Source organism: Tympanuchus pallidicinctus, unplaced genomic scaffold (assembly GCF_026119805.1).
Source record: "Tympanuchus pallidicinctus isolate F22 unplaced genomic scaffold, pur_lepc_1.0 scaffold22, whole genome shotgun sequence".
NCBI lineage: Eukaryota > Metazoa > Chordata > Aves > Galliformes > Phasianidae > Tympanuchus > Tympanuchus pallidicinctus.
Window position 1 is genome coordinate 15731600 of NW_026294739.1, and position 20465 is coordinate 15752064.

The 20465-nt window shown below is 36.2% G+C and overlaps 1 protein-coding gene across 8 annotated transcripts in view; it reads right to left on the minus strand.

Annotated features, from left to right (window-relative positions):
• ATP11B (ATPase phospholipid transporting 11B (putative)) overlaps nucleotides 1–20465 on the minus strand; it is a 58604-nt gene that overhangs the window by 21493 nt on the left and 16646 nt on the right. For 7 of the 8 annotated variants that reach the window (XM_052685509.1, XM_052685510.1, XM_052685507.1 and 4 more), the window contains exons 4-25: nucleotides 19934–20014; nucleotides 15553–15660; nucleotides 15236–15364; nucleotides 15043–15146; nucleotides 14428–14475; nucleotides 13391–13455; nucleotides 12779–12860; nucleotides 11378–11528; nucleotides 9989–10186; nucleotides 9548–9706; nucleotides 9119–9291; nucleotides 8705–8773; nucleotides 8038–8111; nucleotides 7855–7958; nucleotides 7535–7716; nucleotides 6500–6703; nucleotides 6076–6229; nucleotides 4015–4117; nucleotides 2780–2925; nucleotides 2172–2231; nucleotides 1159–1286; nucleotides 244–382 (exon numbers count right to left, since the gene is read on the minus strand). In XM_052685509.1, coding sequence (XP_052541469.1) covers nucleotides 244–382; nucleotides 1159–1286; nucleotides 2172–2231; nucleotides 2780–2925; nucleotides 4015–4117; nucleotides 6076–6229; nucleotides 6500–6703; nucleotides 7535–7716; nucleotides 7855–7958; nucleotides 8038–8111; nucleotides 8705–8773; nucleotides 9119–9291; nucleotides 9548–9706; nucleotides 9989–10186; nucleotides 11378–11528; nucleotides 12779–12860; nucleotides 13391–13455; nucleotides 14428–14475; nucleotides 15043–15146; nucleotides 15236–15364; nucleotides 15553–15660; nucleotides 19934–20014 — 2661 coding nt within the window. Of the gene's footprint in view, nucleotides 1–214; nucleotides 383–1158; nucleotides 1287–2171; nucleotides 2232–2779; nucleotides 2926–4014; nucleotides 4118–6075; nucleotides 6230–6499; nucleotides 6704–7534; nucleotides 7717–7854; nucleotides 7959–8037; nucleotides 8112–8704; nucleotides 8774–9118; nucleotides 9292–9547; nucleotides 9707–9988; nucleotides 10187–11377; nucleotides 11529–12778; nucleotides 12861–13390; nucleotides 13456–14427; nucleotides 14476–15042; nucleotides 15147–15235; nucleotides 15365–15552; nucleotides 15661–19933; nucleotides 20015–20465 lie in introns of all 8 variants that reach the window. The other variant, XM_052685515.1, reaches the window with a different exon arrangement.

Genomic DNA, 20465 nt, shown 5'->3' on the forward strand with positions numbered 1-20465 from the left:
AAAAAAAAAAGGGATCAATTTTAGAATTTGGTTTCATTAAGTTAGTTCTTGTCTTTATTCAACTAAAACCATTATTTAATAGCAACTTACATCATCTACATGTATGTATACTTCAAATACATCTAAACAATGCATTTTCAGGAGATCTAACACAGGCTGAAATCTGCAAATGGACAAGTTCTATAACAGAAAACCAAATATCACCAAAGGATACAATGATGGAAAAATCTAATGACAATTTACCTGGCCATTTCCCAGCAATGAAGTGTCTTCTCCCATTAGAAGATACGAACCATAAAAGAAAACAAATGCATGCAAGAAGCCCAAGATGGTCCAGTAAAGAAATGGTTTATACCCAAGATGAGCATTTTTACTGATGTCTCTGCAAAAATGAGTAAATTTTGGATGTTAGACTGTCCATATATACTCCATCAGCTATTTATACTACATGACTATTATTGCCTAGAATAAATGTAACATTCAACTGCAACAAGATATGTTTAATGAATGCAGACTTACAAAAAAAAAAAAAGGAAATCATGGGCAAAAAGGAACTCAGAGCTGCCTTTGCTTATGCAGAGATCACCAATGGCAATTGTGTTTTATGAGTCAAATCAAAATTAACACACACCAGAATCCTCCTCCATAGAGACAGAATTGCTAGAAGAAATACTCAGATCTCCTGATACTTGCCCACTGTTCTGTTTAGAAGAGCTTCAACTAAACTAAAGAAGTAAACTAAGTGACACCTCTTTCACAAAAATAATGTACTTCTCCACAAGCAGTATGCAGTACAACATGCTACCACTGGGAGGATACCTAATTCTACAGGAAATAGCTTCCCCTCTTAAAAAAGCATTTTGCAGTGATTCCTCAACGACTGTGGAAAAGAAGTCTACCAATCATGTACCAAAGTCCCTCCCAGATTTAACATAACTGACATAAAAACACGCTTCTCTTAAAACACTACTTTTAATTAACAGTTGGGATGAAAACTACGAGCTAAGTAACTATCCTTCCTTGAGCACAGTTACACAAAATGGCATAAACTACAGACAGAAATACTGTAGGAATGCACAGTAGCAAGTTCAGACTTTGTGCAGATGCCACTGTTGTGAATGATGTGCTGCTGCTGCAATGTGTGTAGGATATACGTACCGATAAAGCACAGGTTTACTCTGCAATACATGCGGATGCACATGCTGTTCAAAAAGACTGTAGATGAGGACAGGCAAGGAAGTGAAACAAATATTATACAAAGTCAGGTATACACTGTCATAGAGGGTCTGAAAACGGAAATAAAGGTTATTTTGAGATTTGAAGAAAAAAGTTGCTCACATTTACTAAAAGTCAAAAGCCACAACATATCATTAATTCATATGAATTTACTAATAGGAAAACAAGCTATACGTACATAACAATCTAGTAACAACAAGTTCTCAAACTGTAAAAAATAAGCTGGGTATTTGTTGAGTATTAGATCTGTGAATCAGTGAAGCTCCTTGTAATCAACCTTTTCCATGAAGAAATTAAATTTGTCAACAGCGTGAGAAAACCATACAGAAGGACTTGAAACTTTAAAACCTTCTTGAAGTACTCTCAAAGTATGCAGAATGGCTACAAGGAAGTTGCAAGATGGTATATGGGAGACTTTTAGAATTAACAGCACCAAATATTTATGTTTACAGTGAAGCAAAGAACTCTTTTCTACTCCTTCAGAAAACAGGTGAATAGAAGAGTTACATGCATCAGAAATAGTTATATATAATCATCCATATAATTATGTTTCAGTACAGGAAACAGACCCAGCAGTTGGTCAATCAAGCTTGAAAAATACAGGCAAAAGTAACATAAACTCCTCTACTGATTTATGATTCTTTCTGAAGGAGAAGAAACAGTAGCCATTTACTTTATTTTGACAGTCATATTAGCAAGTAGACTTGACAAAAAGCTCCTACAGAGTCACATTTTAAAAAAATTGTACAAGTGAAATTTCTTCCATATGAGTTCCCAAGCATTGGGCATAATAAAACAGACATTAAAAACAATCAAACAGTAAATATATTTCTTCCCAAAGAGGGAAAGACTATTTCATTGTTTTCCTTCCAATTTCTTCAATTATTGTACACCTTTAACTAGCTATACAACATCCAGTAGCATCCAGTACTTACCTGTTGTGAAAACAAACAGAAGAACTGATATAAAAATTGTGGTGTAATAAAGCACACATTCTGAAAAACAAGAAGTGAGGCAAACAATTAATCCTCCAATATAGAAGACCTTGTAATCTCAAAAAGAAAATGCTAACTTTGGCAAGCTAGTAAAAATACAGCTAGAAAACAAATACGTGCCTTGGTGGCTAACGCAAGAATTCTAGACAAACAGTATCAAATCCTGAAACCAGGTGAACTCATCAAGGTACTTAATACTTCCACTAGAAAGAGGTTTTAAGCAATTGCTAAGTTAAAAACTCATATTTGGTTGAAGAAACATACATGAGTGAAAACATGCATGAACAGAGGTATTACAACTGTACCCAAAAATGTTACATCTAGACAACCGAGACACAAATAGCATTAATGCACTGATACAGACATGGTGAAAATGGCGGAAGCATTGAGCAAAAAAAGATCTGAATGTAAAGTTTACACAGGAACTTAGGAATTGGCAATGACTGTAATAAGAGATAGCCAATTCCAATAAACAAATTTATTGCTGGGAAACAGATACACTTTTTTTTTTTTTATGAACTTCACAGGCACACAGTCAGACAACTTACCTTATAAAAAAAGTACTGTACAAGGGTTGCTATTCTAATATAGTAAAAGTGCCCGTGAACAAAAAGCAACTTGGAGAGGAATTTAAATCGTGCTATTGCATAGTCACTATTTCTTACAGCCTGTCTTCCTTCCTTGCCCATGATTCCTATAATATTTGTGAAACAAGGAAGAGGTTAAACATTATCAAAATGATATACGTATTTAAAACATCAACAACTTACATCTATATACACCTAATCAACACCTAACATATATATAAAGCCATCGTTATGCTCTTTCACATTTCAACGTTAAGACTCCAATAAGCATAAAAACAAAAGCATTATTCATGACACATCTGAGGGAAAATGCTTGCTTAATGCTGAACCAATAAAAAGAGAAGGTAGAAAAAAAAAGAGGCTATTTACATAAGCTGCATTTAAGAAGAGATTAATGAGAAGACATAGAAATAAGAACATACGAACAAAACCAAGATGGAATTTGTGATAGGTATTAGTTTACAGTTTAGTTTATTAGTTTATTAGTTTATGGTTTAGTTCTAGTGGTGGCAATGGTGATGAGGAGACGGTTGGACTGGATGATCTTATAGGTCGTTTCCAACCTTGTGATTCTTGTGTGATTAATTCAGATATTCATGTTTCTTCATATTGAGTTACACAACACGGCAGAAAAGGTTAAAGAAGGCTCAAAGCAGATTATAGAAAACAATGTTAATGGAGAATTCTGCTGAAAAAAAATCAGTAACAACTTCCCCAGAGACACAATGCAAGCCTTTACCTCAAAGACAACCCAGACACAAATAGTATTAATGCAATGATACGGACATGGGGAAAACGGCAGAAGCATTGAGCAAAGAAAGATCTGAATGTAAAGTTTACACAGGAACTTAGGAATTGGCAATGACTGTAATAAGAGGCATCCAATTCCAATAAACAACGCAGAGAACTTCTGAGATTCCGGTTAAAGAGAATCTCTGTTCTTCAGACAGTATTTAGCATGACCTCTGAATATCCATAGACTTCACAATAAACCTAAGACTTCAAAAACCAAACAACCTGGAATTTCAAATTTCAGCAAACTTCTGCTACAACAGGTGACTCAAGTTCACATTCGACTCTTCACAGATGCAGAAGTGTCAGAAGTTTATCTGTTCATAAACACTATTCACCATCAAACATTCTACTAAAAATTTTCACCTTGTTTGCCTTTATCTCTTTAAACAGCAGTAATTTACCTATGCCAACATGTGCTTCTTGTATCATGCTCACATCATTAGCACCATCACCAATTGCTAATGTTATGGGTTTTTCCGGAGATGTTTTTAACAGTCTCACTACCTGGAAAAAAAAAAAAGGCAGTAACTTTTAGAACCATACAGTCTTTCTACAAACTGTACTGTAACCACTGCACATCTCTGATAGTTACCTACCTGTATGTGTAATTACCTCATTTTACGAATGGACACACATGGGTAAGAAACATCTTTGGCTAATTCATTTCTTCTTTAGAAAAGCTGCTCGCTTTTGGCTGCAAGTCTTACTTAAGTATTACACCTGGCTTTAGCTTATTTTGCATAATGCACTGCCCCCACATTTAGCCGTTCTTTCACAGCTTCCTCATAGAATTGAGCTGGAAGGGACCTTTAAAGGTCACCCAGTCAAATTTTCCTGCAATGAACAGGGACACCTACAGCTATATCAGGCTGCTCAGAGCACGGTCCACCCTGCCACTGAATGTCTGCAAGGATGGGGCTTCTACCACCAATCTGGGCAACCTGTTCCAGTGCCCCACCATCCTTACCGTAAAAAACCTCTTCCTCACACCCAATCTAAATCTCTCCACTTTTCGTTTAAAACCATTTCCCCTTGTCCTATCACAACAGACCATGCTAAGGAGTCTGTCCTGTCCTTATAGTCTCCCTTTAGATACCAAAAGGCCACTATCAGGTCTCCCTGGAGCCTGCTGCTTTAACTTGCAAATCAAGCAAAAAGTTAGAATGGAAAACTTAGGGAGTAATCCAGTATTTAAACCCCTTCATCAGACCTGGCTAGATTCTTCTAATTTTCAATGTTATAAGCAGTAAAGGCCACAAAGGAAACTCTGACCTGATGGATTTAAATGTTTAATTATCTTTGTTTTACTTCCCTGAGCAGATGAACTACTAATAGGAGGTTATAGTTCTGCTCCCCATTATTCTACACTGAATAAGAAACAAGTAAGAGAGGAGTAAGGAAAAGGGCCCAAACAGTACATTAACCAGCAGAAGAAACTTGGTGCAAGGACGGAGAGGGTTTAACCAAGCCACATTCATTCAAGTTGAAAATCCCTTACATATAAAAAGAGATGCATCTCCATGGATTCAATTCTAAGAGCTCAGAATGCAAAGATTTTACTAGAGCAACAGAACACCTGATGAACTCATGAGACGATGCCAGAGCACTTGTTTGAAACATACTTATCTATGGAAAGTACTATATTTTCCTTCCAGAAAAGATTTAGATTAGGTGTCAGGGGAAGTTTCTAACAGAGAGAGTGTGAGGTGCTGGAACAGGCTGCCCAGTGAGATTGTGGATGCCCCGTCCCTGGACTGTTCAAGGCCATGCTGTATGGGGCCCTAGGAAACAAGATCTAGCACTTGATCTAGCGGTCAGCAACCCTGCCCATGGCAGAGGGTTGGAAATACGTGATTTGAAGTCCCTTACAATCCCAGACATTCTATGCTTTTATGATTTTATGTTTCAAAGGGCATCAGAGACATGAAAAAATACAAAAATATAAACGAGAGTAGTGAGACGATGGGCCATATACTGACAAGCAGTAAAATTAAAGAAAAAGATTAAGTAAATACAAATCTGCATTCCATCTTAGCCCTGGAATAAGTTTCACAAAGTACGTCTAAGGTAGAAAACCAACACAAAGCTAGAACAAACTGTCACAAACTTCTTTCCTCACTCAGCCTTCCCATTTTGAATGGTATAATGAAATAGGCAACACAAAACTATGTATGCTATGAAGATAATTGCCACCTTATAAAACACAAGAGAGGCTTACTAAAGATTAGCTTTTTTATTCGACCCCACTGTGGCAGTACTTTGACTCCTTTCCCCAATGTAATTCTGAATTTTCACAAATACACGTACGAACTTCTGAGCAAACTACTCCAATTGAATTGAAAAGAGTCAAAAGTCATGTAAAAGGCAAGACAACCAGAAACAAACTATCTCCAGAAATGCCTGTCTCTAAGACAGCAAGATAAAAGTACTTACAAGATAATACTGACTATATCCATACTTACCTTTGCTTTCTGAAGCGGTGCCATACGACAACACAACACTGCAGAACAGCTTTTACAAACTTCCATGAACAGTTTTTCATGTTCCCTGAGTGCAAGAGAGAGGCTGGTCCCATCCACTACCAGACCATGCTGGATAACATGGTCTTCTTTTATTCTATTGAGAGACAAAAATGTTGATTTTGTAGTGATGTGAAGGAAAACTTTGAGTTTTGTTACAAACTATGCAGTTGCCCATACAATACGTAAAGAAGTTAACCTGTTAGACTCCTTTTTCAAGTAAAAGAGGAGGGAGAGAGGGGAATGGAAAGGAAACAAACAGAAAAAAAACCCAACATTTATTAGGGACATAAAATTATAACCATAAAATTTTAAAATGAAAGAAAATCAAGGACATTGCTGAGTTAATGACATCATGGATTTTTACCTCTTGGCTAGCTGCCTCAGCTGCTCTGCGCATGTACTGTCTGATTTGTGCTGTACAAGTTCAAGGATGTTCATGGTTCTATGAAAGTGTCCACAGGATAAACTGACACTAACAGCCGTTTCATGCTTATCTCCAGTCAGAACCCACACTTTGATACCAGCCAATCTGAGTGCTTCTATAGTTTCTTGGACTTTCTCCTGCAGTCTATAAACGAGAAAATCTTAGCTAACCAAACACTTCAGAGAAAAAAGAACACATTCTGTAACATCATGATGATTTAAGACTGCATTTCAAGTACGTATTTCCAAGAACTACAGTTTAGTAATGACATTCAGTTATGAGCAGAAGATTTCATGAAGTTAAAGCTGAATTTCAATAACACTGTGGCAATTAAAAATTCCTAATAAGCACATCTCAATTTAAATTAAGCACTATCACTGCATTTGAAAAGCTTTTAAACAGTTTGTCACAAATACTAACTAATGTGGTGCATGAAAAGATCCGAAGTGCTCCATCTGTACATTCTAACAGATAATACACACTCTAACTTACAAACATTCTGCTTGCATATTGCATGCTCTGTATATTAGCTACATATGTAAGTTTTCACAAGGAATTAGCTATCAAGTTTAATGTTTACTAAATTATATGAGAGATATGGTTTAGTGAGAACTACTGGTGATAGGCGGATGCTTGGATTGGATGATCTGCAGGTCTTTTCCAACCTTGGTGTTTCTGCGGTTCTGAGATTCTGTGATTCTATTCCAATTTTGTTTTAAATTTCTCCTAATTGTTCCAATTTTGCATTAAATGTCTCCTAATAAAGCTCACTATGTCACTGTTACATTGCCAAAATTAGTTTGTACAACATATGTTTTCAGTGTTCCTTAACTCAAAAAGGAGGTAAGCTGAACAAAAATAGCACAGAACTTCTGGCAATGCAGGACATCTTCCAGTGGCACACATCATAATACAGCTACAGATCCTAAACTTGCTGTGTTTCTGAACATAGCTTGCAAAACGTCAATTACATACTTGTCTTCTACTCCAGTAGCCCCAAGCAGTTCCAGATCCCTTTCTATGAAGTTGAATACATCTGCTAATTTTTCTTCCCGCTGTTGTAAGGCAGTCCTGGCCTCATGAAGGCGTTTGCCAATTTCCTGGTACTCCTCTGGTGTGAACCTTCTGTATGCCACGCACAAAGTTCGTAGTCCTTTCTATGAGAAAACAGAAGACTACTAATTCAGACTAGACTAGATTTTGGTCTAACAAGGCATCAACTGCAACTCGTTCAAGTCACAGAGTCTGTACCAGAAGAACCAGAAAAATCAGCTGGGCAGGATGACTACACTTACCAAAGCAAATTCATCAACATGTATCCTTGTTTTGTCTATTTCTCCACTCTTACTACGAGGAAGAATGGAAGATTCTGCTCCCTTTGTGAATAAAAGCTTTTCCCCTAAAAAGGAAAACAGGATAGAAATTAAGAATATATTTATTACTTCAGAAGTTCTCGATTGTAACTTCTGATCACTTACCCGAGGGACTCTCTACAATGACGCTCATTCGTCTGCGATTTGGATCAAACTCCAAAACATGAAGCAACTTGTACCTTTATTTTGTGTTTTAACAGAAGAGAACACAGTTTTAGAAATAAATTTCCAAATGCACTCGCTTACAACTGCAAATGCACACTTATCCCCAGAGCTAATCCCCAAGTGTCATTTTTATATTGAAACTTCACAATATTTCATTGAGCAACAATCACTGTTATCTGCATTTCTGCAATTAGTTGTTTTTCATTACTTTGTATATATCTATGTACATGAAAGGTGTTATGACATGCTGCAGATACACAGTAATTTTGGGAAAGATGTAACTGGATTATGCATGTGTGAGACTTGCTAGCAGAGCTGATTCCGGGAGTTTCTAGAGCTGAAAGCACAAACCATGGAAACTGAATAAGCATCCCAATTCCTTTATGTATTTGTAACTCTACTAGAGTCTCACTTTTGAAGAACGGTCAAAGATGCAAACCATTACAATATACAATTACACAGACAACTCTCACACAAAGTTCTTGCATCTGAATTTGAACTCTTAAGGACTATGATGCAAGCTGTCTCGAATACGTTAAGTCATTCTTACAAGAACAAAGGGTTTTTATTTGTTTGTTGGTTTTCGGTTTTTTTAAAATGAAAATACCTTTCTGGTTTTCCAAGACTTTTTACTTCCATACTGTCCCCACTAGTTCCCATAAATACTACTCCAACCCTAAAAGTAGAAGAAAATAGATATTTATTCGATGCTGTGGAACTGTACATGTAATGCCTCCTGGACGCTAAATGGAAAAAACCAAAACACTTCATACAGTTCTTCAAAAACAACACAATGCATTCACTGTCATTTCAAAAGGATTTCCCTAAACATTTCTAATTCTGCATCACAACATCCCTAGGCTTCTATGCATTCTGTTTTTGAATGTTTTCATAATAAATTGATGGCAACAGGCCTCAGGCTTTAAAATTTCTCAGAGAAATATTTTAAGATTGTTCCTGATACAAATTCCTTGTCCTAAAAGGCAATTTCTGCAGTACGTAAATTTGGCTTAAACCTCACCGGCTTGCAGCTTCAACTAAAGCTTTCTCATCTGGTGAAGAAGCATAATACTCCAATGGGGATGCTATTCCATTGGCATGCCAGGGCCCATCGGCACCATCTGTTTGGTCTGCACTGATCTGTACTGTATGACAAAGACAAACTGCTTTCAAGAAGAGTTCTTCCTCTTTCATCTGTAATAAAGAAGAACCATGATTTGTAACATTTAGATATCAACCCACTTTTGTACATACTGTAAAGTCAAATATTCCACGTAAAATGATCTCAACTATTTAATAAATATCTTTTGTTCAGTAACACTTAATAGCTTCAAACTACTCTGAAATCCAGATTTTTTAATTTAATGCTAATATCAGAAGGATATTCTATCCCCAACATAAACACTACCTAAGATGCCTAATGGTGAGGGAAAAAAAATAAGAGTCTTACCAAAGTATGCCTATTTCCATCTGGAGAATCTTCAGAAAACCCCTCTGGAGTCAGTTTACCATTCACCTCCTGGTACTTTATGCCGTTAATGGAGCACTCCCGAAACTGCATCTCATTTTCAGTTAGCGTACCGGTTTTGTCTGTAAACACATACTCTACCTTTTGGAAAATAAAAATGAATAAATAAAACAGATGTGGAGTAACATTCTTTTTTTTTTTATCAGGAAAAAACAAAACAAAACAACACAATGAATAAAAACCCTCAACTTAGTTCTCCCACTTCATTACCCACCTTTTTTGATCATGAAATAATTCCAATTTTGACCATAAAATCACAAGCTTGAATCTTATTTTCAACTAATCAGATATCAAAGCACTATCAATAAAAAAAGTCTGTAATAGTAAGCTTGAAGTAGAAATGAAGTTAAATAGAATTTCTACCTGTCCAAGTTCCTCATTGAGGTCTGAAGTATTTACTTGAGCTCTCTGATTTGTCTCTTCATGATAGAGGTCAAGATCCCAGCCAATAAAAAAAGATCCAAGAAACTTCTGCATCTCAACAGTTACATAAAGTGAAATGGGTATAATAAAATTGTAAAGTACCAGAAAAGCAAGGAAATCTGAAATAAATCTCAGAATCTATGAGAGAAAGGAAAAAAATATGAAGATTAATGCAGTGATCAGGTCAAGCATGGCTGACTAGTTTTGTTTTTTTTTCCAAATATGTGTGGAAAAAAAAAATGTATGCAAGAGCAAGAGGAGACCAAATTCCTTGCTTAAATGAAATGGAATAAATATATAACCCATTTTCTCCTGATATAAAAACATTCCAGAGGCTACTATAATTTATACAGCAGTTACTTCACATTAAGAAGAGGTTAAAAAAAAAAAAATTTACTGTGATCAACTGACCACTTCAACAATGGAAAGTGCTGTAAGTGGTTGCAGGGACTAAAAAGAAAAGTCACTCAATTTGAAAATTTGTGAATTTCTTAACTACTCAACACTGACACCTGTAGATAAGGCCATTTTAGAATACTGAAAAGTTTGTGATAGCTGTACTGAGAACCAGAACTAATCACTTAAAGAACACTTGGTATTGAGATATTTTCCCATTTGAACTACAGATAGTTCCCATTACACGTTTGAGGAAGCTCTCTGTTCCCATGGATGCCGGCACATTTTTAACTATCCTGGAAGAATCAAAGAAATTCTCCAAGTCCTTCTATTCTCCTCTCCAAACAATTATGTACTAACTTTAATTTTTGCTCTGCTTATGAAACAGAACAGAGCTTTCTAATTTGGGATTTGAACCTTTTTACGCAAAAGGCAACTGGTGAGCAGATTCAATTCTCAACTCTATGGGAGACAAAAGGAGTGTTCAATGCCTAGCACCATGTCACATGTGGAAACTGGATTTTTAACACTTCTGTGATATAAGAATGCCCTCTACTTCTTAGAATCAGCTCCGGTCAGCTTCTAAACTGCTTTGGAATACGCCAGACTCACACAGAAATCAAACAGAAAAATACAGAATGATTACAAAACAAAACTCAAAAACAAAATAAATTTTTCAAGTCTGAACTGTATTTAAGTGTTCGATTTAAGGAACACTTCAAAGTATCCCTTCAATCTCAGAGATTAAATTTTTCTACGCCAGGGCCACACTACAAAGGACTAAAGCTCTTTCAAAAATACCAAGAATACATACTTGCACATGGATAGTGTGGTAGCTACATCTATTTCCAAGAAGAGAGACACAATAAACATTGCACTTAACATCTACTAGTTGAAGTTCCTCAGATAAACTACTGGGTAGAACCACATTACCTTACTGCTGTTCCTTTCATGTTCTGTTTTATCATTATACCAAGGTTCATCCCATTTTTCTTCAGCTTGCCAGGCATACTTTAAAATAGTACTCAAAATGGCTTCAAAGAGGAGGATTATTAGATAAATAATCAAAAAGGAATTCATAGACCTAGAACAAGGCCAAAAAAGATTCAATTTCAGTTTATTTCACTGAATCTGTTGACACACTATGTACATATGACCTGATCAGAAAAGTTAGTGGATGTTTATTGACCTGTGTTTCCCATGGACCCAAAGTTACTATGTGACAAAAAACAAACAAACAAACAAAAAAAAAACAGGAAAGAGAAGAAAATCAACATCTGGCTAATATGCATTCTACATACAGTCAACAGGAGGACCAATTAAGGTGCAAGAATACATTCTCAGTTGACTTGTATTACACCTGTCGTCCAGAATTCTGACAGGGCTGTCTTCTTCCAGACATTCCCTTCTTTCCCAAATATCTAGTGAGGCTGTGATGGCAGCAGAAACAACTACCCTGGAAATTCAAAGCTGCACCTTCCTCCTCAATTAGAAGAGCACTTCCTTGTCCATCTAGTTATTTAACTCTAGTTATGCTATATGAAGGGGACTTCTCAAACATTCTGTTATGTCCTTCTACCCCTCTGATGACAGAATTTTTTCTTGTGCAGCCTACAGATTTGTTTCTATCTGACTACAGAAGAATAATCAATCTCACATTTCCAAGAGAATGTGATGATGCACTGTTTTGTTTTGTTTTGTTTTTTTTTGTAACAAGAAAGGCAACACATCAAAACTCCTTTTTCTTTTAAAATAATTCAGTGAGTTCAACATATTAAATCTCTATTACAGGAACATTTATCACCTATTTATAACACAATTTTTTTTAAACTGAGCCTACAACTTGTGTTAGAAACAAGATTCACTGTAGAAGATATCCTTAAGGACAAAGCCTATGCAGATACCCAAAACAAAACTATATTCCTGTTGTATCAGATACCAGCAGTCAGGACAAAGATCTGCAAGAAATTAAGATTTTAGTTCATCCTATTTAAAGACACGATGCAGCCTTATAGTAATGTTGCAGAGACAGCAGAGGCTACAACTGCTATGAAGAATACTTCTGTAAGCACCTTGTTCAAGACTGCACTTCACCTACCATTAGGTGTTCCCTGCTCCTACATTAACTTCTGCTGCCTACATCCTGAGAATTACAAGCCTGTGTGTTACTTAAAGAAACAATAAAGGATATAATTACACAGAAGGAAAGTAAACCAACTGTCCTCTCTTCCCTTGCCTACAACCTAACAGTGGGATCACAAGGCTACTTAAGTTAATGAGAAAAGACTAAACAACAATTCTAAAAGCAAGAAAGGTATTAGAAAATAAACATACTTTTCTACTGCTGACCGTTTCTGAGATTTACTCTTGTAATTTAATGCCATCTTTGTCTCCATACCTGTATACACTGCAACACCTGGGAATAAAGAGGAGAAAGGATATTGCTCTCTGCATGTATGCAATTTGTGGCATTTTTCATTTTGTTTAAGAGACACAGACTAAAAATCAAGAGGTGACTATTATTTTTGTATTTACTTCAGTGCAACAGTGAGACAGTATTTTGTAATTATTTGCAATATTTCACTATGGTAAAACAGTAATATTGCAGTAATTTTAACACCTACTAAAATACTGTCCATTATTATTTCTTACTGCTCTTTAATACGTATTTTATGGAAATCAGAATCTCAAGAGAAAGTCTTGAACAATGTAACAGTAATATCAGTCATTTAACCATTAAAGCTACTCCTTTATCAAACCACTTGAAGTATTTTCATAAAGTGATGTTGAAACTCTGTATCCATAGAGATTCTTTAGTGTAATACCATTACTTTCATCTACAATCACATCTCCTCAGGTAACCACCAGGAAGATTATCACAGTCTCTTCACTGCAAGTAGAGTCAAACCACAGTTCATCAACATGCTTTAAGAAGAGTCTACAAACCAAATATTTCTTTAGTGTTTTTTAATCTTGCTCCACGAAGTAAGAGACTTTCAGGCCCCAGAGGTCTAAAAAGAAATAGACATACCAGTATTTAAAAATGAGTTGTTCCATACTCTGTGGGGCTAATGACATCCAGTTTCCTATGCAAAGATGTCAAATGTGTTCTGTAAATCCCCTCTCATCTCCAGAGCTTTCAGTTTCATCCTTTGGTCACCCCCCCAGTATCCTCCCACTAGCGGCTAGTGCTAAATGTTCCAAATGTCTGGTTCAGAAAGAGCTGCAAGTTAAGTGAAGAGCCAACATGCCAAAATCCTGTCAAGTTCACAGTGCAACCGGAGTGTTATTTTAGTTTTATCTGTTTTATCTTACTTCTACCCCTCTGTCAAACTGAAATTCTCTGCCAGGTTCAAAAGAAATTATTCAAATCGGTAAAATAAAGATGGATGGACAATATAACCATGCAAATTCTGGTTTCTAAAGCAAAAAGATAAAATTTTACATGTGCTTTTTCTCTTCGCATCTATTAGGTCAACATAATCCATTCATCTGATCAGCTAACTGCAAAACGTGAAAATAAAAAAAACTTTGAAAATAAAGGCACAGTTATGGGCAAAGTTCATACAAAGTTAATTTTGGATACTTTACTCCAATAGCTGCATTAGCTGAAATGGAAATCAATACTGCTTTCATATTTGATTCATGTAGAAGTTTTACTAGAAAGGTATAACATAAATATTAAAGAGTGAAAGAATCACAGCACTAGCTTATTTCTGTGACACACTTAGCATCATGACACAAGATCACACTTTGAAGAGAAGTGTCTGACTCGTGTTTCTGTTGTTTGGCTGACTGCTCTTCTTTGTTAGCTTGTTTTTTAGACTCAGCCACGCTGCCCTCAATAGAAAACAATCTGTGTACTAAATATTCAATTTAAACACCCCTCCCTGATGCTTGTTCAACCATAGCTTTTTTTTTTTGTGATGGTCAGTTTAATTACCACTATGTTCTTAACATTAATCTGACAGAATTTTACTTACCGTACTATTTCCTCCATTTGTTGGCTTATAGTTATTCTTCCAACAAATCTATGAAACAGGGTAAACAGGGTCACGTGTCAGATATAGCTACATAAAATCTCAAAAGGGCAAAATGAAATAAAATAAATACTGAGCCATTCCACATCTACATAAAGATCATTAACATTTCTCAAATACAAAATAATCAGTCTTAATTAACAGTGCAAATAAATGAGAACAATAGGGCAAAGGCAAAACTGGCAATAACTTTCACAAGAAGTCCCATATTGAACTGAAATCTCCTAAAGGAATTATACCCAAGTTTCTTTCTTCACCTTGCCTGGACTCACTGTCCACTTAATTTTCAACAGTTTGGGAAGAAGTTTACTGTTTAGAACAGAAAGGTACATAAATAAGTGTTATGATTAAAACTCAAAATGTAAGTACGCTATAGTTCCTCATTTAGTATTGAAATACTCCAATTCAACTCATCACATACATAAATGCTTACGCTCATAATTCCTGAGATACAAACATATGTTTGAAACTACTTTAAATCTAGCAAAACCCATCTCTCTCCTAATAGTGAACACATCATTAATAAGCATTTTGAAACAAAGTCAAAATTAATTATACCTGTATAGATCTGCCTCTGGCTGCTGACATTCTATGACAGCTACAAGTTTGTCCAGGTTGGCAACTGACTGCAACACTGCTGTTTCTGGGACTGCAACGTGTGTCTGGAAAACACCATCCATTAACTTTCAGATGAAGAAATCAGATGGCATCACATACTAGCTACATTCTACTTCCTAACAGTAATCCAGACCTTAAGATTAGTTTCACCATCCAAACTTGCGGTAGTAACATGGCATGAACCGTCCACTCGATCAGAAGATAAAAGCACCAGATCAACAGGAAAAGTCTCATCTTTGGCTACTCTGACAATGTCTCCCACCTAATGAAATGAAGATAAATGAGAAGTATACAAAAAAAAAGTTTGAGAAGATTTAAATTTATAACTGTTCTTGAATCATCATGAACATCATGAATCATCATGAAACAGAGATTAATAATGAAACAAGACCTTCAGTTGTTGGGTTGTTTTTTTTTTTAAACAGTTTCACTCTGTCTTTAGGCACATACCCGAATGTTTTTAGATCTAGTTTTTACAAGGCCACCGCTTCGAACAACATAAACTGGAGCACCGTTTACTTCATTGTCTGCTTTATGTCGTAGCCAGTCTTCATAACCCTGTGAAAACACACATTTATTTTCCAAGCATAAACTTGTGAAGCATCACCTCTTTTAAATAAACATGCTTCAAACTGCTTGCTGTACAGCCTCACGTGGAGTTACTTACTTCTCTCCAGCATCAACCACAGCTGTTACTCAAGAAGCTGAGAAACCATTTACTTTACTCAAGTAGAAAAAGTGCTGAGGAAACACAACTGTCCTGTGTTTTGATAAAACAAACTGACATTTTGTATGGATGTATCAACAAGCACTCATTCAGTATGAGATCTGTATGGATTAACACACCTCAAAACATGGACCAGTCACTCCTAGTCTCTCTAATGGATTTTTGTTGTTGCTGTTCTATTTTGTATTCATGCTGATGTATTTTTAATACATAAATTAAGCAGAATTTCTTTACAAGACACTTGGCATCTCTTTAAGCATCCTTTATTCTGTGCACATGTGCAAACATTCATGAGAGTGAATCCAGGTGCACTTTTCCTCTCCTGCTTTATTAAGAAATTAATACATTTTTTACTTAACCTAAAAGCACGGTGACAAATAGCATGATCTTGGACCCACAAGTCTCAGTACTGCCTGCTAAGCGCTACAAGTGAGCTCAATAAATCTGTCTGTCTACACAAGCCGTTCAGCTGTAATATATCTTTCTGGAAAAAAAAAAGAGTGCTCATACATAAGAAGTTAAGCAAGTATTACTGAATAGCTTTAAGTTCTGCTTCTTGCTCGCTAAGCCTAGTCAAATAAGCAGGAGATGAATGCATGCATGCATTCAACTCCAATAACAAAAGCAGGCTCACAGGAAGAGTACGTAAGATGTCAGTTAGGAATTAGAAAAAAAGCTTACTCAATATAGAAAAGACATTTTCTGGCAGCTGGTTCATAAACTTACATTAATGCACAGAATGAAACAAAACAGTGCTGCCATAAAATATTATGCATTAAGAAGCAGATGATGATTCTTAAGAATCCTCAGAATTCATGAGCTTCTGGTAAAACCACAGAGGATCAAAAATTCTCCACCACCTCATACCTCCTGGCAAGATTTCCACGACTGATTTGCAATAGCAGAGACATTTCCCAGAATGCTTCTATGCATAAAATAACATGAAGAAGAGTAAAAACAACTTCCGTGGAAAGTTGCAAACAGGAAAAGAGGGTCCCCTGAAACAGCATTCATAATCCCAACTCCTCCTATTATGCTAGAGAAGCTGTATAAATGTCCTAACACAAAGGCTACTAACACAGATGCAGCTGAGAACTCCGAGCCTTGACTTGCATTTGAAAGGAAATTATTTGATGAGTTCCACATGCTCAAGCACAGTTTTGCAGTTTTACCTTCATGCAAACACACTGTCACTAGCATAAATGAAACCAGCAAGTACGAAGCTACCTAGGTTACTACCAAAAAAGGGGAAAAAAATTACTTATTTTATATGTTAAACGCTTAAAAATTATTAAAATGTCACAACAGAAGCCCCACAGCGATACTGGGAAATTAGAATCCTGAGACTCTTTTCTAGTTAGTGTGAAAAACTTCAAGAGCCAGTACCTACAGATCCTTGTTAAAAGGTGACTGACAGAAGAAAACAAGAACTCGAAGAAGATCAAGTAACCTTGGGGTGTTTGTCTCATAAAACTGAACAGCTGAGCAATATGGGCATTTGGCAGAGAACAGGAATTTACCTTCTTTAGAAAATACAGATTTCAGCGCTTTCTCCATCTGACACCTACTGTCTGCAACATAATGGTGACACCTCACTCCAGGGAATTCTTAAGAGCCAACTTCCTACGGCCAGTGTAAATTCCCCCAAAGTTTACCCACTGCAGCATTTTTGAGGAGTACCTTAACCTCACTTGAAAACGTTGAAAAAGTACTACCAAAAGAAAGATGCGGGAGCACTCTTGAAGTTGCATAATTGCATGAACAGAAAACAGATAAAAATCACTCTGATCATATCTTTAATTCCTGCTAATAAAAGAGCATCTGTGTACTTTAGTCAAGAATAAATTTAAAGCAGGTCTGCAAACTGCACTGCATGGTTTTCACTCTCAGTTTACTTGTATATTTAACCAAATTCTGCAAAGCAGTTACTTCTCATTCATATGGCAACCATGTAAATATCCATGTGTCCAATAAACTTATTTGCTAAATACTTAAGAACTTACTGAAATGCACCAAGTTCCCTAAAGTTCCTTAGAAAATGTTATCTGTACAAGATAAAAATAAAAAAATAAAACATCTGTTCTGTTTTTCTTGACTGTTATTTTTGATTCTTCTGTGGACTGTCTAAGCATCTTCAGAGGCAGCAGGAGGAAAGTGTTCCAAACTAACAAGTTCAACAAAATGACACAGCATGAGTTGCAGTATTTTGCAGTCTTTATGTCCTTCTTCTGACCTAGGTGCAATTGCACTTCTGATAAGAAAAGGTTCCATTTCCTTGGCTGAGATTAAAATACAGTGAAGTTCTGAAGGAACTTTTTGATAGGGATACCAAGTTAACTGGCCTTATGAAAACACAGAGTTTTTCCATCTGCTGCTGAACTTCTCAAACACAAATACAGATAACACCTCTCATTTCCCTTTTATCTTTGGAAAGACCTCTGAATTACTGTTGAACATTTATCCCACATAATTTGTACCCTGGGGTTCTGCTAGAAACTTCTTCCTATTCCACTTCTGGTGGAGAGAAAATGGGAACTGGTTTGTAGACCATACTGGGTGCTTTCCTCTGCATTCCAAAAGAAGATTTATATTTCCCTCTGGTTCAAGTGCAGTCTGTTGGAAAGAGTACACTGAATTGTTTTTCCAAGGTAAGAGCTTGTGCATATTGCTTGCCCACTTTGCAGCAGGTAGAATAAAGACAAGAGTCCATCAGATCAGATTCATTGGTTCCAGTAGCCCTTGAAAATAAATCTGAAATGGTCAGAAAAAACTCATAATGCTCAATAACTCATACATGATTTGAATTTTCTAGAATGAATTTCAGAATCTCTGTTCTTTTCAGGTGATGGTAAAATATATAAATTTCCCAATGTAAGACTGGACACCGGGAAACAAGAAGGCAATAGATCATCTTGGACTACTTTGGACTTTAAACCACACCCTAATATTTGTAACCAACTTTCAACATCATCTTCATCTTATACTGCTTTAGGTGATATTCTCTACAATGACAGCTCTTGAATACATTTTTTGGGTGTCAGTGTAGCAACTGAGTTGGGTTAGGGCTCTGCATGTATTAACTGCACAGCAATAAACCGAATGGCAATTCAGAGATTTCTACAGCATTAAGTTCCCCGCTGCCCCAAACACCAATCTGACTGAAAGCCAGAGCTATTTTTATTTTAGCCCTACTTCAGGGTGGTTTTGTGTCTTGCTGTCACAACAGGCAAATTGAAATTCCAACTTTAACTCCAAATAATTCTCCTGCTTAATTTTCAGTTGCTATGATTGAATGTCTTCTCAAGACAGCACTGTAAAATCCTCTGAAGGGGCTAGCTCCTGAAAACTATCTGTCTGCAGAAACAATTATAGTTTCTAGCCACATCACCACTTTATTTCAATGCTTGTTTCTTTCTCCTCTCACCTTAAGGGTAAGAAGAAAGCAGAAGATTCCCTTTCTACATTAGCCTTAAAGGGTTTGTAGGTCTTCCCAGGATCCAGTCCAGTGCTTAAAGATTCCTACCCAACTCATAAGATTTTTTTTATTTCAAGTGCTGTAAAGTATTCCAAAATGTTTTATGCAACTGAAAAAAAAACAAAAAAACAAAAAACCAACCAAAAGCAGAAGCTTCCCAAATGGTATCTTTTACCTGTACAGGATTATAGTTAATGTATACTTCGTGCCATGAAACATATCCCTTGGAGCAAAATTTGCCTTTTAACTACTGACAGACACGGGTTGCATCACCTACCCAAGCTCCTTTCTCACAGTTACACAGAAGGATTAATTTTAATACGTAGTGAGGTGTGCCAAAGGAATAAGCGAGGGGCTTTCAGAAAAGGTCTTACAACAAGTGACATGTAATGCTGAGACAAAAATGCTGTCTGACAGTCATTCACTTTAAGGGTACTACGGTGAGTCATTGAGAGCTTGATAACCGAGCAAAATGATGAAGTGCCTAACAAGAAACATAAAACAGACAAAGTATTTCTGAAGACATCACTTTTTAATTGTTGTTTCTAAACATTATCTTGGTCAGACTTTGTTAATTAACTTCACCTTAAAGCCACAAGATCCATGCTACAGGATTTTTTCCCCTTTACCTGCTTTATGGCTGTCACAGTTATGACAAAGAACAATGGCAATCCACTCGTAATAGGACTGGTTGGGGTATCTATCATGAGCTAAAAGAGAAGAAAATGTAAAAATTAGCCCCAATTTGATTTTACAATTGTACTAAAACTAATTTAAAAAATAAACAAACTCATGACAATTGTTTTTCCAAGTTCTATAGGAATTCTACTCCTTTCGTCTTGAACAAAAGTCAGTTCCTGACATCTAAATAGATGTCAATAATGGTACAAAGGTGCCAGGCCACAGAACAGACTTAATCACACCTGTAAGCACGTGCCAATCTTATGACACATTGCTAAAATATATATTTTCACGTTATGAAGTCAAATTTACATTTTGCTATGCAGTTTCACTGTTCTATACAATCAACTGCTTTACAGCAGTACAGAACATAACAACAAACACTTCAGAAGTGAAAATGAAGTGAAAAACAGCAGTTGCCAGCAGTTCTGATATTAAAGAAGCCCTTTTCCTAGACAGCCCCTTTTTGGTTCCTCCAAC